We start from the raw sequence: 23,628 nt of genomic DNA, 5'->3' as shown, positions 1-23,628 counted from the left end.
GATATAGGACTCGTTTAACTGTGGATATAGATACTTTTGTACCTGTTTCCACCAACTTCACAAGGTCCTTTGCTCTTGTTCTGGGATTGATTTGCACTTTTCGCACAAAAGTACGTTCATCTCTAGGAGACAGAACGTGTCTCCTTCCTGAGCGGTATGACGGCTGCGTGGTCCCATGGTGTTTATACTTGCATACTATTGTTTTTACAGATGAACATGGTACCTTCAGGCATTTGGAAATTGCTCCCAACGATGAACCAGACTTGTGGAGGTCTACAATTTATTTTCTGAGGTCTTGGCTGATTTCTTTAGATTTTCCCATGATGTCAAGCAAAGAAGGTAGGCCTTGAAATACATCCACAGGTACACCTCCAATTGACTCAAATGATGCCAATTAGCCTACCAGAAGCTTCTAAAGCCATGACATAATTTTCTGGAATTTTCCAAGCTGTTTAAAGGCACAGTCAATATAGTGTATGTAAACTTCTGACCCACTGGAATTGTGATACAGTGAAATAATCTGTCTGTAAACAATTGTTGGTAAAATTACTTGTGTCATGCACAAAGTAGATGTCCTAACCGACTTGCCAAAACTATAGTTTGTTAACAAGACATTTGTGGAGTGGTTGAAAAACGAGTTGTAATGACTCCAACCTAAGTGTATGTAAACTTCCGACTTCAACTGTAGTTCTATCTGTCTCTGTAGCAGGTAGACGGCTACTATAGTCTACTCAATTACATTCAGCCTGGGATGATTTTTAAAATTTTCTTGAGCGGATGATCGGGGGGCCGGTACATTTAAGCAATAAAGTCTGAGGGGTTGTGGTATATGGCCAATATTCCACAGCTAAGGGTTGTTCTTATATACGACGCAACGCGAGGTGCCTGGATATAGCACTTAGCCGTGCTATATTGGCCATATACCAGAAACCCCGAGGTGCCTTATTGCTATTTTATAAGCTTGTTACCAACTTAATTAGAACACTAAAAATCTATGTTTTGTCATACCCATGGTATACGGACTGATATACCACGGCCAAACCCATGGTATACGGACTGATATACCACGACTGTCAGCCAATCAGCATTCAGGGCTCGAACCACCCAGTTTATAATTTGCTTATTGACTGCAAGAAGCCCAAACAGGGGCCTCTCCAGTGGCGCAGTGGTCTAAGGCACTGCATCGCTGTGCTAGCTGTGCCACTAGAGAGAGCCTGGACTCGAACCAGGATGTCGCGGCGCACACTTGGCCCAGCGTCATCCGGGTTAGGGGATGGTTTGGCCGGCCAGGATGTCCTTGTCCCATCGCGCACTAGGGACTCCTGTGGCGGGCCGGGCGTATGCACACTGACACGGTCGCCAGGTGCACAGTGTTTCCTCCGACATATTGGTGCGGCTGGCTTCCGGGCTAAGCGGGCATTGTGTCAAGAAGCAGTGCGGCTTGGCTGGGTTGCGTTTCGGAGGACACACGGCTCTCGACCTTCGCCTCTCTCTCTCTCTCTAAAGTTCGTACGGGAGTTGCAGCGACGGGACAAGACTGTAACTACCAATTGGGTAAAAAATAAGAAGCCCAAACAGATATATTTGACAAACAATTTCAAACCTTTCTTACATTTGTATCGGATCACATGTCTCTCTGTGTGGGAATACTTGGGAACAGATTTCTTTTAACCTCTTAAGGAGCCCACCCTTAAAAAAAAAAAAAAAAATCCCTAAAATGGCATACCCAAATCTAACTGCCTGTAACTCAGGACCGGAAAGCAAGGATATGCATATTCTTGATACCATTTGAAAGGAAACACTGCGAAGTTTGTGGAAATGTGAAATTAATGTCGGAGAATATAATACATTAGATCTAGTAAAAGATAATACAAAGGTACAAAAACACGTTTTTTTCCATCTTTGAAAGGCCATAGTGTATTATTCCAGCCCAGGCGCAATTTAGATTTTGGCCACTAGATGGCAGCAGTGTACATGCACAGTTTGAGACTGATCCAATGAATCATTGTATGTCTGTTCAAAATGTTGTATCAAGACTACCCAAATGTGCCTAATTGTGTATTAATACATTTAAGTTCATAATTGTGAACTCTCCTCAAACAATAGTGTGGTATTCTTTCACTGTAATAGCTACTGTAAATTGGACAGTGCAGTTAGTTTAACAAGCATTTAAGCTTTCTGCCCATATCAGATATGTCCTAGGATTTTTGGGGGTTATTTACCACCTCATGCTAATCACGTTAGCAGGGAGAGGAGTATAGTAGATCCTACCCCACCAGGCCTTGTGTCCCTGCTACTATAGTAGATCCTACCCCAGCAGGCCTTGTATCCCTGCTACTATAGTAGATCCTACCCCAGCAGGCCTTGTGTCTCTGCTACTATAGTAGTTCCTACCCAAGCAGGCCTTGTGTCCCTGCTACTATAGTAGATCCTACCCCAGCAGGCCTTGTGTCCCTGCTACTATAGTAGTTCCTACCCAAGCAGGCCTTGTGTCCCTGCTACTATAGTAGATCCTACCCCAGCAGGCCTTGTGTCCCTGCTACTATAGTAGATCCTACCCCAGCAGGCCTTGTGTCCCTGCTACTATAGTAGATCCTACCCCAGCAGGCCTTGTCCCTGCTACTATAGTAGATCCTACCCCAGCAGGCCTTGTGTCCCTGCTACTATAGTAGTTCCTACCCAAGCAGGCCATGTGTCCCTGCTACTATAGTAGATCCTACCCCAGCAGGCCTTGTGTCCCTGCTACTATAGTAGATCCTACCCAAGCAGGCCTTGTGTCCCTGCTACTATAGTAGATCCTACCCCAGCAGGCCTTGTGTCCCTGCTACTATAGTAGATCCTACCCAAGCAGGCCTTGTGTCCCTGCTACTATAGTAGATCCTACCCCAGCAGGCCTTGTCCCTGCTACTATAGTAGATCCTACCTCATCAGGCCTTGTGTCCCTGCTACTATAGTAGATCCTACCCCACCAGGCCTTGTGTCCCTGCTACTATAGTAGATCCTACCCCAGCAGGCCTTGTGTCTCTGCTACTATAGTAGATCCTACCCCAGCAGGCCTTGTCCCTGCTACTATAGTATATCCTACCTCAGCAGGCCTTGTGTCCCTGCTACTATAGTAGATCCTACCCCAGCAGGCCTTGTGTCCCTGCTACTATAGTAGATCCTACCCCAGCAGGCCTTGTGTCCCTGCTACTATAGTAGATCCTACCCCAGCAGGCCTTGTCCCTGCTACTATAGTAGATTCTACCCCAGCAGGCCTTGTGTCTCTGCTACTATAGTAGATCCTACCCAAGCAGGCCTTGTGTCCCTGCTACTATAGTAGATCCTACCCCAGCAGGCCTTGTGTCCCTGCTACTATACTAGATCCTACCCCACCAGGCCTTGTGTCCCTGCTACTATACTAGATCCTACCCCAGCAGGCCTTGTGTCCCTGCTACTATAGTAGATCCTACCCCAGCAGGCCTTGTGTCCCTGCTACTATAGTAGATCCTACCCCAGCAGGCCTTGTGTCCCTGCTACTATAGTAGATCCTACCCCAGCAGGCCTTGTGTCCCTGCTACTATAGTAGGTCCTACCCCAGCAGGCCTTGTCCCTGCTACTATAGTAGATCCTACCCCAGCAGGCCTTGTGTCCCTGCTACTATAGTAGATCCTACCCCAGCAGGCCTTGTGTCCCTGCTACTATAGTAGATCCTACCCCAGCAGGCCTTGTGTCCCTGCTACTATAGTAGATCCTACCCCAGCAGGCCTTGTCCCTGCTACTATAGTAGATCCTACCCCAGCAGGCCTTGTGTCCCTGCTACTATAGTAGATCCTACCCCAGCAGGCCTTGTGTCCCTGCTACTATAGTAGATCCTACCCCACCAGGCCTTGTCCCTGCTACTATAGTAGATCCTACCCCACCAGGCCTTGTGTCCCTGCTACTATAGTAGATCCTACCCCAGCAGGCCTTGTGTCCCTGCTACTATAGTAGATCCTACCCCACCAGGCCTTGTGTCCCTGCTACTATAGTAGATCCTACCCCACCAGGCCTTGTCCCTGCTACTATAGTAGATCCTACCCCACCAGGCCTTGTGTCCCTGCTACTATAGTAGATTCTACCCCACCAGGCCTTGTGTCCCTGCTACTATAGTAGATTCTACCCCACCAGGCCTTGTGTCCCTGCTACTATAGTAGATCCTACCCCAGCAGGCCTTGTGTCCCTGCTACTATAGTAGATTCTACCCCACCAGGCCTTGTCCCTGCTACTATAGTAGATCCTACCCCAGCAGGCCTTGTGTCCCTGCTACTATAGTATATCCTACCTCAGCAGGCCTTGTGTCCCTGATACTATAGTATATCCTACCTCAGCAGGCCTTGTGTCCCTGCTACTATAGTAGATCCTCACCTGTCTCTCTGTCCTGTTTTAAACAGCACCTCTCCTAATGCCCTTAGAGACCCTGTCCCCGTTGTCATGGACTACCGATCGTCCAATTAGCATATTCCTCGTGGTTATTTTTTATTTATTTTCTTTCTTTCTGCTGAATCAGTGAGTGTGACAGTCGGGACCTGGATCGGTAATGGAATATCGACAGGTGGCTACGACCTCGGAGGGCATGATGCATTGAGGTGTGTGTGTGTGTGTAGATCACAGGAATACTGGAGCCACAGAGACATCACAAGGGGGACCTCTCTTTAATTGTTAATCATCTTGCCGTGACACTGGAACAAATTTTAAATGAGTCATGTTCCAAATGAAGTTTTTAGAGATAAGGCCAAGCACTGTTACGAATTGGTTTACTGTGACCTGACCACCAACTCATATATAGGTTTGGATGTGATCCCAAACGACTCCCTATATAGTCAACTACTTTTCACCAGAGGCGTATCGGGATACATTCCTTCTCCTGTGTTTATTCATTTAAATTGATAAGGAATCCAGGATTTTTTTTTTTTTTAAGCTATTGATTGGCTAGCAAAGGCAAAAGGGTTGGTAGCATGTGTGTCAAAAAAAAAAAAAAACACGTATCGTAAACAACATGTGTAGACTAACCGCGAAAGGCTTTCCGGGCCCTTCCCAACAATGCAGGGGGAGAAACTGACATCAAAACTATGAAATGACACATGGAATCATATGGTAACCAATAAAATAGTGATAAACAAATCAAAATGTAGTTTATATTTGAGATTCTTTTAAAGTAGCCTCCCATTGCTTTGACAGCTTTGCACACTCTTATTCTCTCAAGTATTCTCTCAACCAGCTTCACCTGGAATGTTTATTTTTTTTTATTGTAGGTAGGGGTAAAGTGACTAGGCAACAGGATGCTCTTTTCGGTCATAGGAAACGATGGCAAAAACATGATGTACAAAAGTCAGTGCAAATGTTTTATTTTATGTTATGCACAACAGCAGAATTGGTCAAGAGCCTATAAAACAGCTGCTATTCCCTCTCGCACCATTCTTTTAGTGTGTGTGTTAGCTTTGCACGAAGTAATGTCGTAGTGTCGCAGTGATAGGCCCAAAATACATTTTCAGAGGGGACTCAACGTGTGGACTAAGGCTAGAGGACTTTATTTTTAGGTTCTATTATATTCATCTGTTCATTCTGGGGGAGGAGCCTGTGCTGCGGGGAGATGGGGATATGGTGTGTAGCAGTGCTAGGCCCAGCGCAGTTGGCACCTATAAATCTATACTTGGCACGCCACGTGGCTTTCAAACGCAAAGGACTGTCTGCTATGAATATCCCACTTCATTGTTGACAGATTTTATTAGATGAATAATGAGCTATTCATTTGACAACTTTTAGATGGGATGAGTAACAGTTACAGCTCTCTGATGGGATTATGAGTAACAGTTAAACTCTCTGATGGGATTGTGAGTAGCAGTTACAGCTCTCTGATGGGATTATGAGCAGCTCTCTGATGGGATTATGAGTAGCAGTTACAGCTCTCTGATGGGATTATGAGTAACAGTTAAACTCTCTGATGGGATTGTGAGTAGCAGTTACAGCTCTCTGATGGGATTGTGAGTAGCAGTTACAGCTCTCTGATGGGATTGTGAGTAGCAGTTACATCTCTCTGATGGGATTATGACTAGCAGTTACATCTCTCTGATGGGATTATAAGTAGCAGTTACAGCTCTCTGATGGGATTATGAGCAGCTCTGATGGGATTGTGAGTAGCAGTTACAGCTCTCTGATGGGATTATGAGTAGCTCTCTGATGGGATTATGGGTAGCAGTTACAGCTTTCTGATGGGATTGTGAGTAGCAGTTACAGCTCTCTGATGGGATTGTGAGTAGCAGTTACAGCTCTCTGATGGGATTATGAGTAGCAGTTACATCTCTCTGATGGGATTATGACTAGCAGTTACATCTCTCTGATGGGATTATAAGTAGCAGTTACAGCTCTCTGATGGGATTATGAGTAGCTCTCTGATGGGATTATGGGTAGCAGTTACAGCTCTCTGATGGGATTGTGAGTAGCAGTTACAGCTCTCTGATGGGATTGTGAGTAGCAGTTACAGCTCTCTGATGGGATTGTGAGTAGCAGTTACAGCTCTCTGATGGGATTGTGAGTAGCAGTTACATCTCTCTGATGGGATTATGACTAGCAGTTACATCTCTCTGATGGGATTATAAATAGCAGTTACAGCTCTCTGATGGGATTATGAGCAGCTCTGATGGGATTGTGAGTAGCAGTTACAGCTCTCTGATGGGATTATGAGTAGCTCTCTGATGGGATTATGGGTAGCAGTTACAGCTTTCTGATGGGATTGTGAGTAGCAGTTACAGCTCTCTGATGGGATTGTGAGTAGCAGTTACAGCTCTCTGATGGGATTATGAGTAGCAGTTACATCTCTCTGATGGGATTATGACTAGCAGTTACATCTCTCTGATGGGATTATAAATAGCAGTTACAGCTCTCTGATGGGATTATGAGTAGCTCTCTGATGGGATTATGGGTAGCAGTTACAGCTCTCTGATGGGATTGTGAGTAGCAGTTACAGCTCTCTGATGGGATTGTGAGTAGCAGTTACAGCTCTCTGATGGGATTATGGGTAGCAGTTACAGCTCTCTGATGGGATTATGAGTAGCTCTCTGATGGGATTATGAGTAGCTCTCTGATGGGATTATGGGTAGCAGTTACAGCTCTCTGATGGGATTATGGGTAGCAGTTACAGCTCTCTGATGGGATTATGGATAGCAGTTACAGCTCTCTGATGGGATTATGAGTAGCTCTCTGATGGGATTATGGGTAGCAGTTACAGCTCTCTGATGGGATTATGAGTAGCAGTTACAGCTCTCTGATGGGATTGTGAGTAGCAGTTACAGCTCTCTGATGGGATTGTGAGTAGCAGTTACAGCTCTCTGATGGGATTGTGAGTAGCAGTTACAGCTCTCTGATGGGATTGTGAGTAGCAGTTACAGCTCTCTGATGGGATTGTGAGTAGCAGTTACAGCTCTCTGATGGGATTATGAGTAGCAGTTACAGCTCTCTGATGGGATTGTGAGTAGCAGTTACAGCTCTCTGATGGGATTGTGAGTAGCAGTTATAGCTCTCTGATGAGATTGTGTTTCAAAGTCTTTGGATGTGTTTAATTATATACAGCTATTCGGGGAATAGTGTCTTTAAATATATTCCCCCCAAAAATGTATTGTAAAGACCTACCTTTCTATTTCTGGTGTATCCAAGACATTTGCTAAACATTTAACAATGTTACAAGTCACATCTCCATGTGAGAAATTCTTGCACCTCTGGTTTTACATCTCTCTCTCTCTCTCTCTCTCTCCAGAATGTACCGCTTGCGGGCGTTGTCGGCGGTAGCGTTGGGGCTGGTGCAGTTGTCACGTCGTTACCATGGTGAGGCTGTGAGGGGCGGGGCCAGTAAGAGGAGACTGATGCTAGCAGCTCTGGTGGGTGTGACCGGGGCCTCAGCCAGCGCTGGACTGCTCTGGACCAGGTATGAACACACACACACACACACACACACACACACACACACACACACACACACACACACACACACACACACACACACACACACGTGTGACTTCTTGACCTCTACACTGTCTGATTAAAACTCAGAATTGACCCAAAACACAGATCACCACATATTTCAATTCAACATTTGTCATTTAGCAGACTCTTTTATCCAGAGCGATTTACAGTTAGTGCATTCATCTTAAGATGGCTAGGTGGGACAACCACATCACAGTAGTTAGTATATTCATCTTTAGATAGCTAGGTGGGACAACCACATATCACAGTCAGGTAGCTAGGTTATTGATGAAAAATGCACTATCAGTAAAGTCAGACTGGGGGGGTAGAAGAGCTTGGGCTGAGCGGGAGCTGCCCCCCTCCCCCCGTGGGAGTGGAAGGGCCAAGAGACCAGAGGTGGCAGAACGGAGTACTCGGGTTGGGGTGTAGGGTTTGATCATATCCTGAAGGTAGGGAGGGGCAGTTCCTCTTCCTGTTCCATAGGTAAACACCATGGTCTTGTAGTGGATGGGTTGGGGTGTAGGGTTTGATCATAGCCTGAAGGTAGGGAGGGGCAGTTCCTGTTCCGTAGGTAAACACCATGGTCTTGTAGTGGATGGGTTGGGGTGTAGGGTTTGATCATATCCTGAAGGTAGGGAGGGGCAGTTCCTCTTCCTGTTCCGTAGGTACAGAACAGAGACCTGGAGGGGGGTTACAGTGAGATTAGTAGGAGAACAGAGACCTGGAGGGGGGTTACAGTGAGATTAGTAGGAGAACAGAGACCTGGAGGGGGGTTACAGTGAGATTAGTAGGAGAACAGAGACCTGGAGAAGGTTACAGTGAGATTAGTAGGATAACAGAGACCTGGAGGGGGGTTACAGTGAGATTAGTAGGAGAACAGAGACCTGGAGGGGGGGTTACAGTGAGATTAGTAGGAGAACAGAGATCTGGAGGGGGGTTACAGTGAGATTAGTAGGAGAACAGAGACCTGGAGGGGGTTACAGTGAGATTAGTAGGAGAACAGAGACCTGGAGGGGGGTTACAGTGAGATTAGTAGGAGAACAGAGACCTGGAGGGGGGTTACAGTGAGATTAGTAGGAGAACAGAGACCTGGAGGGGGGGTTACAGTGAGATTAGTAGGAGAACAGAGACCTGGAGGGGGGTTACAGTGAGATTAGTAGGAGAACAGAGACCTGGAGGAAGGTTACAGTGAGATTAGTAGGAGAACAGAGACCTGGGGGGGGGTTACAGTGAGATTAGTAGGAGAACAGAGACCTGGAGAAGGTTACAGTGAGATTAGTAGGAGAACAGAGACCTGGAGGGGGGTTACAGTGAGATTAGTAGGAGAACAGAGACCTGGAGGAAGGTTACAGTGAGATTAGTAGGAGAACAGAGACCTGGAGGGGGGTTACAGTGAGATTAGTAGGAGAACAGAGACCTGGAGAAGGTTACAGTGAGATTAGTAGGAGAACAGAGACCTGGAGGGGGTTACAGTGAGATTAGTAGGAGAACAGAGACCTGGAGGGGGTTACAGTGAGATTAGTAGGAGAACAGAGACCTGGAGGGGGGTTACAGTGAGATTAGTAGGCGAACAGAGACCTGGAGGGGGGTTACAGTGAGATTAGTAGGAGAACAGAGACCTGGAGGGGGTTACAGTGAGATTAGTAGGAGAACAGAGACCTGGAGGGGGGTTACAGTGAGATTAGTAGGAGAACAGAGACCTGGAGGGGGTTACAGTGAGATTAGTAGGCGAACAGAGACCTGGAGGGGGGTTACAGTGAGATTAGTAGGAGAACAGAGACCTGGAGGGGGGTTACAGTGAGATTAGTAGGAGAACAGAGACCTGGAGGGGGGTTACAGTGAGATTAGTAGGAGAACAGAGACCTGGAGGGGGGGTTACAGTGAGATTAGTAGGAGAACAGAGACCTGGAGGGGGGTTACAGTGAGATTAGTAGGAGAACAGAGACCTGGAGGGGGTTTACAGTGAGATTAGTAGGAGAACAGAGACCTGGAGGGGGGTTACAGTGAGATTAGTAGGAGAACAGAGACCTGGAGGGGGGTTACAGTGAGATTAGTAGGAGAACAGAGACCTGGAGGGGGGTTACAGTGAGATTAGTAGGAGAACAGAGACCTGGAGGGGGGTTACAGTGAGATTAGTAGGAGAACAGAGACCTGGAGGGGGGTTACAGTGAGATTAGTAGGAGAACAGAGACCTGGAGGGGGGTTACAGTGAGATTAGTAGGAGAACAGAGACCTGGAGGGGGGTTACAGTGAGATTAGTAGGAGAACAGAGACCTGGAGGGGGGTTACAGTGAGATTAGCAGCCTCTCGTAAAAAGGAGGTCAAGCATATTGCCTGCCTTGTAAATTGGAGTGGACTGGGAAAGATGAGGTCAAGCGGCAAGGAGGGGAAAGAGAGAGTTGGAAAGAAATGAATCGAAGGCAGATGTCGGGAGGTTGAAGTCGCCAAGTACGAAGACTGGTGAGCCATCGTCAGGAAATGTGCATCTCCTCTGTCACTGTATTTGAAGTCCATGCGGTCACTGTCAAGCTCATTGAGGAATTCTGTAAGGGCACCTGGTGGGCGATAGATGACAATGTTAAGCTTGAGTGGAAAAGTGACAGTGACCACATGGAATTCAAATGCGGTGACAGAGGAGACGGACAGGGGGAGAAAAGAGAACATTTCCACTTAGGAGAAATGAGTAGGCCTGTGCCACCACAGCGACGACCAGATGCTCTCGGACTAGGAGAGAAAACATAGTCAGACGACGAGAGAGCAGCTGGAGTAGCAGTGTTCTCTGGGGTGATCATGTCTCCGTCAGGGCCGGGAAGTCAAGGGCCTGCAGAGCAGAATACGCTGAGATGAGCTCTGTGTTCTTGACCGCAGATCGGCAGTTCCAAACGCTGCCAGAGACCTGGAACTCCACATGGGTTGTGCTCGCAGGGTAAACTACAGTCAGGGGAAAAAGTATATGATTTTGTACGTTTGCCCACTGACGAAGAAATGACCAGTCTATCATTTTAATGGTAGGTTTATTTGAACAGTGAGAGACAGAATAACAACAAAAAAATCCAGAAAAACACATGTCAAAAATGTTATACATTGTTTTGCATTTTGAGGGAAATAAGTATTTGACCCCTCTGCAAAACATGACTTAGTACTTGGTGGCAAAACCCTTGTTGGCAATCACAGAGGTCAGACGTTTCTTGTAGTTGGCCACCAGGTTTGCACACATCTCAGGAGGGATTTTGTCCCACTCCTCTTTGCAGATCTTCTCCAAGTCATTAAGGTTTCGAGGCTGACGTTTAGCAACTGGAACTTTAAGCTCCCTCCACAGATTTTCTATGGGATTAAGGTCTGGAGACTGGCTAGTCCACTCCAGGACCTTAATGTGCTTCTTCTTGAGCCACTCCTTTGTTACCTTGGCCGTGTGTTTTGGGTCATTGTCATGCTGGAATACCCATCCACGACCCATTTTCAATGCCCTGGCTGAGGGAAGGAGGTTCTCACCCAAGATTTGACGGTACATGGCCCCGTCCATCGTCCCTTTGATGCGGTGAAGTTGTCCTGTCCCCTTAGCAGAAAAACACCCCCAAAGCATAATGTTTCCACCTCCATGTTTGACGGTGGGGATGGTGTTCTTGGGGTCATAGGCAGCATTCCTCCTCCTCCAAACACGGCGAGTTGAGTTGATGCCAAAGAGCTCCATTTTGGTCTCATCTGACCACAACATTTTCACCCAGTTGTCCTCTGAATCATTCAGATGTTCATTGGCAAACTTCAGACGGGCATGTATATGTGCTTTCTTAAGCAAGGGGACCTTGCGGGCGCTGCAGGATTTCAGTCCTTCACGGCGTAGTCTGTTACCAATTGTTTTCTTGGTGACTATGGTCCCAGCTGCCTTGAGATCATTGACAAGATCCTCCTGTGTAGTTCTGGGCTGATTCCTCATCGTTCTCATGCTCATTGCAACTCCACGAGGTGAGATCTTGCATGGAGCCCCAGGCCGAGGGAGATTGACAGTTCTTTTGTGTTTCTTCCATTTGCGAACAATCGCACCAACTGTTGTCACCTTCTCACCAAGCTGCTTGGCGATGGTCTTGTAGCCCATTCCAGCCTTGTGTAGATCTACAATCTTGTCCCTGACATCCTTGGAGAGCTCTTTGGTCTTGGCCATGGTGGAGAGTTTGGAATCTGATTGATTGATTGCTTCTGTGGACAGGTGTCTTTTATACAGGTAACAAACTGAGATTAGGAGCATTCCCTTTAAGAGTGTGCTCCTAATCTCAGCTCGTTACCTGTATAAAAGACACCTGGGAGCCAGAAATCTTTCTGGTTGAGAGGGGGTCAAATACTTATTTCCCTCATTAAAATGCAAATCTGTTTATAACGTTTTTGACATGCGTTTTTCTGGATTTTTTTGTTGTTATTCTGTCTCTCACTGTTCAAATAAACCTACCATTTAAAATGATAGACTGATCATTTCTTTGCCAGTTCACACGCCAAGTAGACTACTGGGAAGACAGGAAGCAGTTCACATACCAAGAAGACTACTGGGAAGACAGGAAGCAGTTCACACACCAAGAAGACTACTGGGAAGACAGGAAGCAGTTCACACACCAAGTAGACTACTGGGAAGACAGGAAGCACTTAAAGTAGTTGGTCCTAGCTAACAGAATGACAGTACTAGACTACAAGATTACTAGACACAACACACACACTTTCTTTGCAAATACATATTTTTCTTTCTTTTTCTTTCTTTCTCTCTCTCTCTTGCCTTTATCTCTGTTAAACACACACACAGTTGTGTTAGATTAAACATTGTGTTAGATTCTGCATTGGTCTGTGGGCTGCATTGCAGTAGTAGTGTGTAGAGTTAACCCCTTAGCCACAGGGCATGACCATCTCACTACTACTACTACTACTACTACTACTACTACTACTACTACTACTACTACTACTACTACTACTACTACTACTACTGCATGACCATCTCACTACTACTACTACTACTACTACTACTACTACTACTGCATGACCATCTCACTACTACTACTACTACTACTACTACTACTACTACTACTACTACTACTACTACTACTACTACTACTACTACTACTACTACTGCATGACCATCTCACTACTACTACTACTACTACTACTACTGCATGACCATCTCACTACTACTACTACTACTACTACTGCATGACCATCTCACTACTACTACTACTACTACTGCATGACCATCTCACTACTACTACTACTACTACTACTACTACTACTACTGCATGACCATCTCACTACTACTACTACTACTACTACTACTACTACTGCATGACCATCTCACTACTACTACTACTACTACTACTACTACTACTACTACTACTACTACTACTGCATGACCATCTCACTACTACTACTACTACTACTACTACTACTACTACTACTACTACTACTGCATGACCATCTCACTACTACTACTACTACTACTACTACTACTACTACTACTACTACTACTACTACTACTACTACTACTACTACTACTACTACTACTACTACTACTACTACTGCATGACCATCTCACTACTACTACTACTACTACTACTACTACTACTGCATGACCATCTCACTACTACTACTACTACACACCCCCAGGGCATGACCATCTCACTACTACTACTACTACTACTACTACTACTACTACTACTGCATGACCATCTCACTACTACTACTACTACTACTACTACTACTACTACTACACTCCCCCAGGGAATGACCATCTCACTACTACTACTACTACTACTACTACTACTACTACAACACTCCCCCAGGGCATGACCATCTCACTACTACTACTACTACTACAATCCCTCAGGGCATGACCATCTCACTACTACTACTACTACTACTACTACTACACTCCCTCAGGGCATGACCATCTCACTACTACTACTACTACAACACACCCCCAGGGCATGACCATCTCACTACTACTACTACTACTACTACTACTACTACTACTACTACTACTACACTCCCTCAGGCCATGGCCATCTCACTACTACTACCACTACTACTACTACAACTACTACTACTACAATCCCTCAGGGCATGACCATCTCACTACTACTACCACAACACTCCCCCAGGGCATGACCATCTCACTACTACTACTACTACTACTACTACTACTACTACTACTACTACTACACTCCCTCAGGCCATGGCCATCTCACTACTACTACTACTACTACTACAACACTCCCTCAGGGCATGGCCATCTCACTACTACTAATAATACTACTACTACTACTACAATCCCTCAGGGCATGACCATCTCACTACTACTACCACAACACTCCCCCAGGGCATGACCATCTCACTACTACTACTACTACTACTACACTCCCTCAGGCCATGGCCATCTCACTACTACTACTACTACTACAACACTCCCTCAGGGCATGGCCATCTCACTACTACTACTACTACTACTACTACTACAACACTCCCTCAGGGCATGGCCATCTCACTACTACTACTACTACTACTACTACTACTACTACTACTACTACTACACTCCCTCAGGCCATGGCCATCTCACTACTACTACTACTACTACTACAACACTCCCTCAGGGCATGGCCATCTCACTAATACTACTACTACTACTACACTCCCCCAGGGCATAAACATCTCACTACTACTACTACACTCCCCCAGGGCATAAACATCTCACTACTACTACTACACTCCCCCAGGGCATAAACATCTCACTACTACTACTACTACTACTACTACTACTACTACTACTACTACTACACTCCCTCAGGGCATGAACATCTCACTACTACTACACTCCCTCAGGGCATAAACATCTCACTACTACTACTACTACTACTACTACTACTACAACACTCCCTCAGGTCTCTATCTGAACTCTGTTTGCTGCTGGTCTGTGGGCTGAAAACACAAACGCTTTGAATGTAGTAGAGTTCCTTTTTTAATCTGCTTCCTGTGTTTACTTCCTGTGTAAACCCAGAGCCTACGCAGACGCCGGGCCTTCCGTCGAGCTCGACGAACATCCCGAGGCAAAGGAGGCGGGGTTTGTGAAAGCGGCGGAGTCAGAGTCTGAGAGTTCGGTGGAGGCCAGCGACGGAGAGGAGGGCGAGGAGGGAGGAGCGGATGGTAAGAAGAAGAAACCACGATCGGGATTCCGTGACCGCAAGGTAATCAATTTACTATGACAACCCACAGCCATTCAATCAGTCACACACACACACACACACACACACACACACACACACACACACACACACACACACACACACACACACACACACACACACACACACACACACACACACACACACACACACACACACACACACACACACTCCTCTCCTCGTCACTTGTCTCTCTCCTCTCCTCGTCACTTGTCTCTCTCCTCTCCTCGTCACTTGTCTCTCTCCTCTCCTCGTCACTTGTCTCTCTCCTCGTCACTTGTCTCTCTCCTCGTCACTTGTCTCTCTCCTCGTCACTCGTCTCTCTCCTCGTCACTCGTCTCTCTCCTCTCCTCGTCACTTGTCTCTCTCCTCTCCTCGTCACTTGTCTCTCTCCTCGTCACTTGTCTCTCTCCTCGTCACTTGTCTCTCTCCTCGTCACTTGTCTCTCTCCTCGTCACTCGTCTCTCTCCTCGTCACTCGTCTCTCTCCTCGTCACTCGTCTCTCTCCTCGTCACTCGTCTCTCTCCTCGTCACTCGTCTCTCTCCTCGTCACTCGTCTCTCTCCTCGTCACTCGTCTCTCTCCTCGTCACTCGTCTCTCTCCTCGTCACTCGTCTCTCTCCTCTCCTCGTCACTCGTCTCTCTCCTCTCCTCGTCACTCGTCTCTCTCCTCTCCTCGTCACTCGTCTCCTCGTCTCTCTCCTCGTCTCTCTCCTCTCCTCGTCTCTCTCCTCGTCTCTCTCCTCTCCTCGTCACTCGTCTCTCTCCTCTCCTCGTCTCTCTCCTCGTCTCTCTCCTCTCCTCGTCACTCGTCTCTCTCCTCTCCTCGTCTCTCTCCTCTCACTCGTCTCTCTCCTCTCCTCGTCACTCGTCTCTCTCCTCTCCTCGTCTCTCTCCTCTCCTCTCCTCGTCACTCGTCTCTCTCCTCGTCACTCGTCTCTCTCCTCGTCACTTGTCTCTCTCCTCGTCACTCGTCTCTCTCCTCGTCACTCGTCTCTCTCCTCGTCACTCGTCTCTCTCCTCGTCACTCGTCTCTCTCCTCGTCACTCGTCTCTCTCCTCGTCACTCGTCTCTCTCCTCGTCACTCGTCACTCGTCTCTCTCCTCGTCTCTCTCCTCGTCTCTCTCCTCGTCTCTCTCCTCGTCTCTCTCCTCGTCTCTCTCCTCGTCACTCGTCTCTCTCCTCGTCACTCGTCTCTCTCCTCTCCTCTCCTCGTCACTCGTCTCTCTCCTCTCCTCGTCACTCGTCTCTCTCCTCGTCTCTCTCCTCTCCTCGTCACTCGTCTCTCTCCTCTCCTCGTCTCTCTCCTCGTCTCTCTCCTCTCCTCGTCACTCGTCTCTCTCCTCTCCTCGTCTCTCTCCTCGTCTCTCTCCTCTCCTCGTCACTCGTCTCTCTCCTCTCCTCGTCTCTCTCCTCTCCTCGTCACTCGTCTCTCTCCTCTCCTCGTCACTCGTCTCTCTCCTCTCCTCGTCTCTCTCCTCTCCTCTCCTCGTCTCTCTCCTCTCCTCTCCTCGTCACTCGTCTCTCTCCTCTCCTCGTCACTCGTCTCTCTCCTCTCCTCGTCTCTCTCCTCGTCACTCGTCTCTCTCCTCTCCTCGTCTCTCTCCTCTCCTCGTCACTCGTCTCTCTCCTCTCCTCGTCACTCGTCTCTCTCCTCTCTCCTCGTCACTCGCCTCTCTCCTCTCCTCGTCACTCGTCTCTCCTCTCCTCGTCACTCGTCTCTCTCCTCTCCTCGTCACTCGTCTCTCTCTCCTCGTCACTCGTCTCTCTCTCCTCGTCACTCGTCTCTCTCTCCTCGTCACTCGTCTCTCTCTCCTCGTCACTCGTCTCTCTCTCCTCGTCCTCGTCTCTCTCTCCTCGTCACTCGTCTCTCTCTCCTCGTCACTCGTCTCTCTCTCCTCGTCACTCGTCTCTCTCTCCTCTCCCTCGTCTCTCTCTCCTCTCCCTCGTCTCTCCCTCGTCTCTCTCGTCCCTCTCTCCACTCTCTTCGTCACTCGTCTCTCCACTCGTCTCTCGTCTCTCTCCTCTCCTCGTCTCTCTCCTCTCCTCGTCACTCGTCTCTCTCCTCGTCTCTCTCCTCGTCTCTCTCCTCGTCACTCGTCTCTCTCCTCTCCTCGTCACTCGTCTCTCTCCTCTCCTCGTCACTCGTCTCTCTCCTCTCCTCGTCACTCGTCTCTCTCCTCTCCTCGTCTCTCTCCTCTCCTCGTCACTCGTCTCTCTCCTCTCCTCGTCTCTCTCCTCGTCTCTCTCCTCTCCTCGTCACTCGTCTCTCTCCTCTCCTCGTCTCTCTCCTCGTCTCTCTCCTCGTCTCTCTCCTCTCCTCGTCACTCGTCTCTCTCCTCTCCTCGTCTCTCTCCTCTCCTCGTCTCTCTCCTCTCCTCGTCACTCGTCTCTCTCCTCTCCTCGTCACTCGTCTCTCTCCTCTCCTCGTCACTCGTCTCTCTCCTCTCCTCGTCTCTCTCCTCTCCTCGTCACTCGTCTCTCTCCTCTCCTCGTCACTCGTCTCTCTCCTCTCCTCGTCACTCGTCTCTCTCCTCTCCTCGTCTCTCTCCTCGTCACTCGTCTCTCTCCTCTCCTCGTCTCTCTCCTCTCCTCGTCACTCGTCTCTCTCCTCTCCTCGTCACTCGTCTCTCTCCTCGTCACTCGTCTCTCTCCTCGTCTCTCTCCTCTCCTCGTCACTCGTCTCTCTCCTCTCCTCGTCACTCGTCTCTCTCCTCTCCTCGTCACTCGTCTCTCTCCTCTCCTCGTCACTCGTCTCTCTCTCCTCGTCACTCGTCTCTCTCTCCTCGTCACTCGTCTCTCTCTCCTCGTCCTCGTCTCTCTCTCCTCGTCACTCGTCTCTCTCTCCTCGTCACTCGTCTCTCTCTCCTCGTCACTCGTCTCTCTCTCCTCTCCCTCGTCTCTCTCTCCTCTCCCTCGTCTCTCTCTCCTCTCCCTCGTCTCTCTCTCCTCTCCCTCGTCTCTCTCTCCTCTCCCTCGTCTCTCTCGTCCCTCTCTCCACTCTCCTCGTCTCTCCACTCTCTTCGTCACTCGTCTCTCCACTCGTCTCTCCTCGTTTCTCGTCTCTCCACTCGTCTCTCCACTCGTCTCTCCTCGTCTCTCCACTCGTCTCTCCTCGTCTCTCGTCTCTCCACTCGTCTCTCCTCGTCTCTCTCCTCTCCTCGTCACTCGTCTCTCTCCTCGTCTCTCTCCTCTCCTCGTCACTCGTCTCTCTCCTCTCCTCGTCACTCGTCTCTCTCCTCTCCTCGTCACTCGTCTCTCTCCTCTCCTCGTCACTCGTCTCTCTCCTCGTCACTCGTCTCTCTCCTCGTCACTCGTCTCTCTCCTCGTCACTCGTCTCTCTCCTCTCCTCGTCACTCGTCTCTCTCCTCGTCACTCGTCTCTCTCCTCTCCTCGTCACTCGTCTCTCTCCTCGTCACTCGTCTCTCTCCTCTCCTCGTCTCTCTCCTCGTCACTCGTCTCTCTCCTCTCCTCGTCACTCGTCTCTCTCCTCTCCTCTCCTCGTCTCTCTCCTCTCCTCGTCTCTCTCCTCTCCTCGTCTCTCTCCTCTCCTCGTCTCTCTCCTCTCCTTGTCACTCGTCTCCTCTCCTCGTCACTCGTCTCTCTCCTCTCCTCGTCACTCGTCTCTCTCCTCTCCTCGTCACTCGTCTCTCTCCTCGTCACTCGTCTCTCTCTCCTCGTCACTCGTCTCTCTCTCCTCGTCACTCGTCTCTCTCTCCTCGTCACTCGTCTCTCTCTCCTCGTCACTCGTCTCTCTCTCCTCGTCACTCGTCTCTCTCTCCTCGTCACTCGTCTCTCTCTCCTCGTCACTCGTCTCTCTCTCCTCGTCACTCGTCTCTCTCTCCTCGTCACTTGTCTCTCTCTCCTCTCCCTCGTCTCTCTCTCCTCTCCCTCGTCTCTCTCGTCCCTCTCTCCTCGTCACTCGTCTCTCCACTCTCCTCGTCTCTCCACTCTCTTCGTCACTCGTCTCTCCTCGTCTCTCGTCTCTCCACTCTCTTCGTCACTCGTCTCTCCACTCGTCTCTCCTCGTCTCTCGTCTCTCCACTCGTCTCTCCTCGTCTCTCGTCTCTCCTCTCCTCGTCTCTCCTCGTCTCTCGTCTCTCCACTCTCCTCGTCTCGTCTCTCCACTCGTCTCTCCACTCTCCTCGTCTCTCCACTCGTCTCTCCACTCTCCACTCGTCTCTCTCCTCGTCACTCGTCTCTCCACTCGTCTCTCCACTCTCCTCGTCTCTCCACTCGTCTCTCCACTCTCCACTCGTCTCTCCACTCGTCTCTCCACTCTCCTCGTCACTCGTCTCACTCTGTGTGTGGTGTGTGAGTGTGTCCATCTCTCTTTGTCCAGCCAAACCCCATTTAACAAACACACACGTTATTTAATTTGATGGAGTTTCTGGAACAACGTGTTTGAGTACTTTTAAAAAGCACAGTTCATCCAGTGGTGAGTCAGCGTCCAGACCCCCCCCCCCCCCCAACACGCACATCTCCACTCATAAACATATCAGGACATCCATCCATTTACATTTTCACAGCTTTTCAGGTTAACAAGGTTGGGTTAGATAAAAGAGAGGAAGAACACAGAGTGAAGAGGGTCTTTGATTATATGCCAGCTCAACTAAATTAGACTGGATGGTTCCTTCAGCTCCACAGTACACCAGTATTGTCACCGGGAACAGAGAGGAGAGGTGTGCGTCTATAGAGCTAACAATGTGCACCACTTCACAGCACAAAACATGACACACGGGCGTGGCAAAGAGAGAGTTGGGGGCATAGTGTTGGGCTATGTCAACCTTTTTGTTCTATCGAGTACCCATAAAACATGGTGATATACGATGCTATCGCCTCCTATTGTCCACCTCCCAGAATGCTGCTGCTTCTTCTCTTCGCTACAACGACAGTTGGCACCAAGTCAAATACAACTGGAGGAATCATGAAGAAATATTTTGTTGAAAGGGCAGAGAGAGGCTAGTCTTTTATTTTGTTCATTTCTGTTGGAGGAGCAGAACGTATCTGTGATGGAGCAGTGACTGTCTGAGCAACGGGCTGTCTTAGCGTAGTAAGTTATAAGTGATTGGACATCTGGTTTTCAGAGGAAGGAGGTGATTGGACATCTGGTTTTCAGAGGGAGGAGGTGATTGGGCACCTGGTTTTCGGAGGGAGGAGGTGATTGGGCACCTGGTTTTCGGAGGGAGGAGGTGATTGGGCACCTGGTTTTCGGAGGGAGGAGGTGATTGGGCACCTGGTTTTCGGAGGGAGGAGGTGATTGGGCACCTGGTTTTCGGAGGGAGGAGGTGATTGGGCACCTGGTTTTCGGAGGGAGGAGGTGATTGGGCACCTGGTTTTCGGAGGAAGGAGGTGATTGGGCACCTGGTTTTCGGAGGAAGGAGGTGATTGGGCACCTGGTTTTCAACCTCAAGTGGAGGGATTTTCCCAGCCTACATGGATCATTTCTTAAACTTGATTGAACTGGTCGTTTGTACTCTGTCATTATTAGTCCCCTGGCTAAATAAAATTAAAATGTTATTTGTCACATGTGCCGAATACAACAGGTGTAGACTTTACAGAGAAATGCATACTTACGAGCCCTTTCACAACAATGCAGAGTTAAAAAGTAAGAGAAATGAGCAAAAACAGATAGTAAAACAATAAAATAACAATAACAAGGCTATATACAAGAGGTACTGGTATTGAGTCAATGTGCTGGCGTACCAGGTAGTTGAGGTAATATGTACTGTAGGTAGGGGTAAAGTGACTAGTAAATCAGGATAGATAATAAACAGAGTAGCAGCAACGTATGTGAGAGTGTGTGTGTGTGTGTGTGTGGCATCTATGCGGCATCTATGCACGTGTGTTTTGTGTGTGTGTTGAAGTGTAAGGATGTGTGTGTGTGGGTAGAGTCCAGTGAGTGTGCAAGAGTCAGTGCAAATAATACTGGGGTGGCTGGGGTCTTTAACTATTTTTAGGGCCTTCCTCTGACACCGCCTGGTATAGAGGTCCTGGATGTCAGGAAGCTTGGCCCCAGTGATGTACTGGGCCGTACGCACTACCCTCTGTAGCGCCTTGCGGTCAGATGCAAAGCAGTTGCCATACCAAGCTGTGATGTAGCCAGATGCTCTCGATGGTGCAACTGTAGAACCTTTTGAGGATCTGAGGGCCTATCCCAAATCTTTTCAGTCTCCTGAGGGGGAAGAAGCGTTGTCATGCCCACTTCACGACTGTCTTGGTGTGCTTGGACCATGATAGGACCTTTTAGGGATGTGGACAACGTTGAGCTTGAAGGTCTCGCCCTGCTCCATTACACCCCAACGTTTTGAATGCTTGTTTGATGGTTCGTCTGAGCGCCTAGTGGGATTTCTTATTAGCGTCCCGCTCCTTGAAAGCTGCAGCTCTTCCCTTTAGCTCAGTACAGATGTTGCCTGTAATCCATGGCTTCTGGTTGGGAAATGTACGTACAGTCACTGTGGGGACAATGTCATCGATGCCCTTTTTTTGCCTGTAATCCATGGCTTCTGGTTGGGAAATGTACGTACAGTCACTGTGGGGACAATGTCATCGATGCCCTTTTTTTATGAAGCTGGTGACTGATGTGGTGTACTCCTCAATGCCATCGGATGAATCCCGGAACATATTCCAGTCTGTGCTAGCAAACAGACCTGTAGCTTAGCATCTGTGTCATCTGACCACTTTCGTATTGAGTGCGTCACTGGTACTTCCTGTTTTGAGTTTTTGATTGTTGCTTACAATCAGGAGGATAGAGCTATGGTCAGATTTGCCAAATGGAGGTTGAGGGAGTTTTGTATGCATCTCTGTGTGTAGAGTAAAGGTGGTGTAAGGTTATGTGTAGGTGACATACTGGTAGAAATGTGGAAAGACGAATTTCAGTTTTCCTGCATTAAAATCACCGACCACTAGGAGCTCCACCTTTTTGGTGAGTATTTTCGTGTTTTGTTTATGGTCTTATGCAGTTGGTTGAGTGTGGTCTTAGTACCAGCATCTGTTTGGTGGTAAATAGACAGCTACAGAAACATCTAGATGATGATAAACTGTCTTGGTCAATAGTATGGTCTACAGCTTATCATGAGGTGTTCTCAGGTGAGCAGAACCTCCAGACTTCCTGAATAATAGAGATTGCGCAGCAGCTGATGTTAACAAAGAGACACACACCCCTCAGAGCTTCCCCAAGGAAAAACAGCTACGTTTATATTTACCATGTCCTTGTTCAGCCACCACTCTGTGAAACAGGATATTGCATCAGGAGAAAGCCATCCATAAAACCATGAAGCGTAGCCTTCAGTCATATTCATAGCCTATCGAATGGAGAGAGAAGGGAATATATATATATACTACTGTTTTTACATACATCCCTGTCTTGCCTTCTGTAGACTGTATAACATGCCAAAAGTATGTGGACACTTGCTAGTCGAACTTCTCATTCCAAAATCATGGGCATTAATATGGAGTTGGTCCCTCTGCTGCTATAACAGCCTCCACTCTTCTGGGAAGGCTGTCCACTAGATGTTGGAACATTGCTGCGGGGACTTTCTTCCATTCATCCACAAGAGCATTAGTGAGGTCGGGGACTTATGTTAGGCGATTAGGCCTGGCTGTCAGCGTTCCAATTCAACCCAAAGGTGTTCAATGGGGTTCAAGTCAGGGCTCGATGTAGGCCAGTCAAGTTCTTCCATGCAGAAATTTGACGAACTGACTTGTTGGAAAGGTGGAATCCCATGACGGTGCCATGTTGAAAGTCACTGAGCTCTTCAGTAAGGCCATTCTACTACCAATGTTTGTCTATGGAGATTGCATGGATGTGCCCTCAATTTTATACACCTGTCGGCAACGGTTGTGGCTGAAATAGCCAAATCCACAAATTTGAAGGGGTGTCTACATACTTTTGGTCATATCTATATGTACATATTACCTCAATCAGCCTGACTAACCGGTGTCTGTACGTAGCCTCTCTACTGTACGTAGCCTCTCTACTGTACGTAGCCTCTCTACTGTACATAGCCTCGCTACTGTTATTTTTCACTGTATTTTTACTGTTTTATTTCTTTACTTACCTATTGTTCACCTAATACTTTTTTTTGCACTATTGGTTAGAGCCTTTAAGTAAGCATTTCACTGTCAGGTCTACACCTGTTGTATTCGGTGCACGTGACAAACTTTGATTTGATCAGTGTATTTATGGAAATAGGCTATAGGAATAGGCAAATTACAAATCCAATGTCACTTGTGTGCTGTTTGACAAGAATGTTTAACGTGCGGCGCCAGTCAAGTTAAAATGGGCTACACCGTCGTCTGTACATCACGATGTCGTTACCATCGGCGATGGCTGTTAATCAACATAATATCCCCTATTGGGGAGGAATGGTTCCAACGTGGGCACCACTTCTCAACACAAAACATGATGTAGTAGATAGAAATCTGACTGTCAGGTGAGCAAA

The 23,628-nt window shown here is 48.0% G+C and overlaps 1 protein-coding gene across 1 annotated transcript in view; it reads left to right on the top strand.

Annotated features, from left to right (window-relative positions):
- Nucleotides 1–23,628, top strand: part of micu1 (mitochondrial calcium uptake 1) — a 152,007-nt gene that overhangs the window by 7,817 nt on the left and 120,562 nt on the right. Inside the window, exons 2-3 of the mRNA XM_071391369.1 lie at nucleotides 7,772–7,939; nucleotides 15,002–15,188. Coding sequence (XP_071247470.1) covers nucleotides 7,773–7,939; nucleotides 15,002–15,188 — 354 coding nt within the window. The 5' untranslated portion in view covers nucleotide 7,772. The remainder of the gene's footprint in view (nucleotides 1–7,771; nucleotides 7,940–15,001; nucleotides 15,189–23,628) is intronic.

This window comes from Salvelinus alpinus, chromosome 3, assembly GCF_045679555.1.
Source record: "Salvelinus alpinus chromosome 3, SLU_Salpinus.1, whole genome shotgun sequence".
NCBI classification, from domain to species: domain Eukaryota; kingdom Metazoa; phylum Chordata; class Actinopteri; order Salmoniformes; family Salmonidae; genus Salvelinus; species Salvelinus alpinus.
This window is presented reverse-complemented; position numbering and strand designations above follow the sequence as displayed.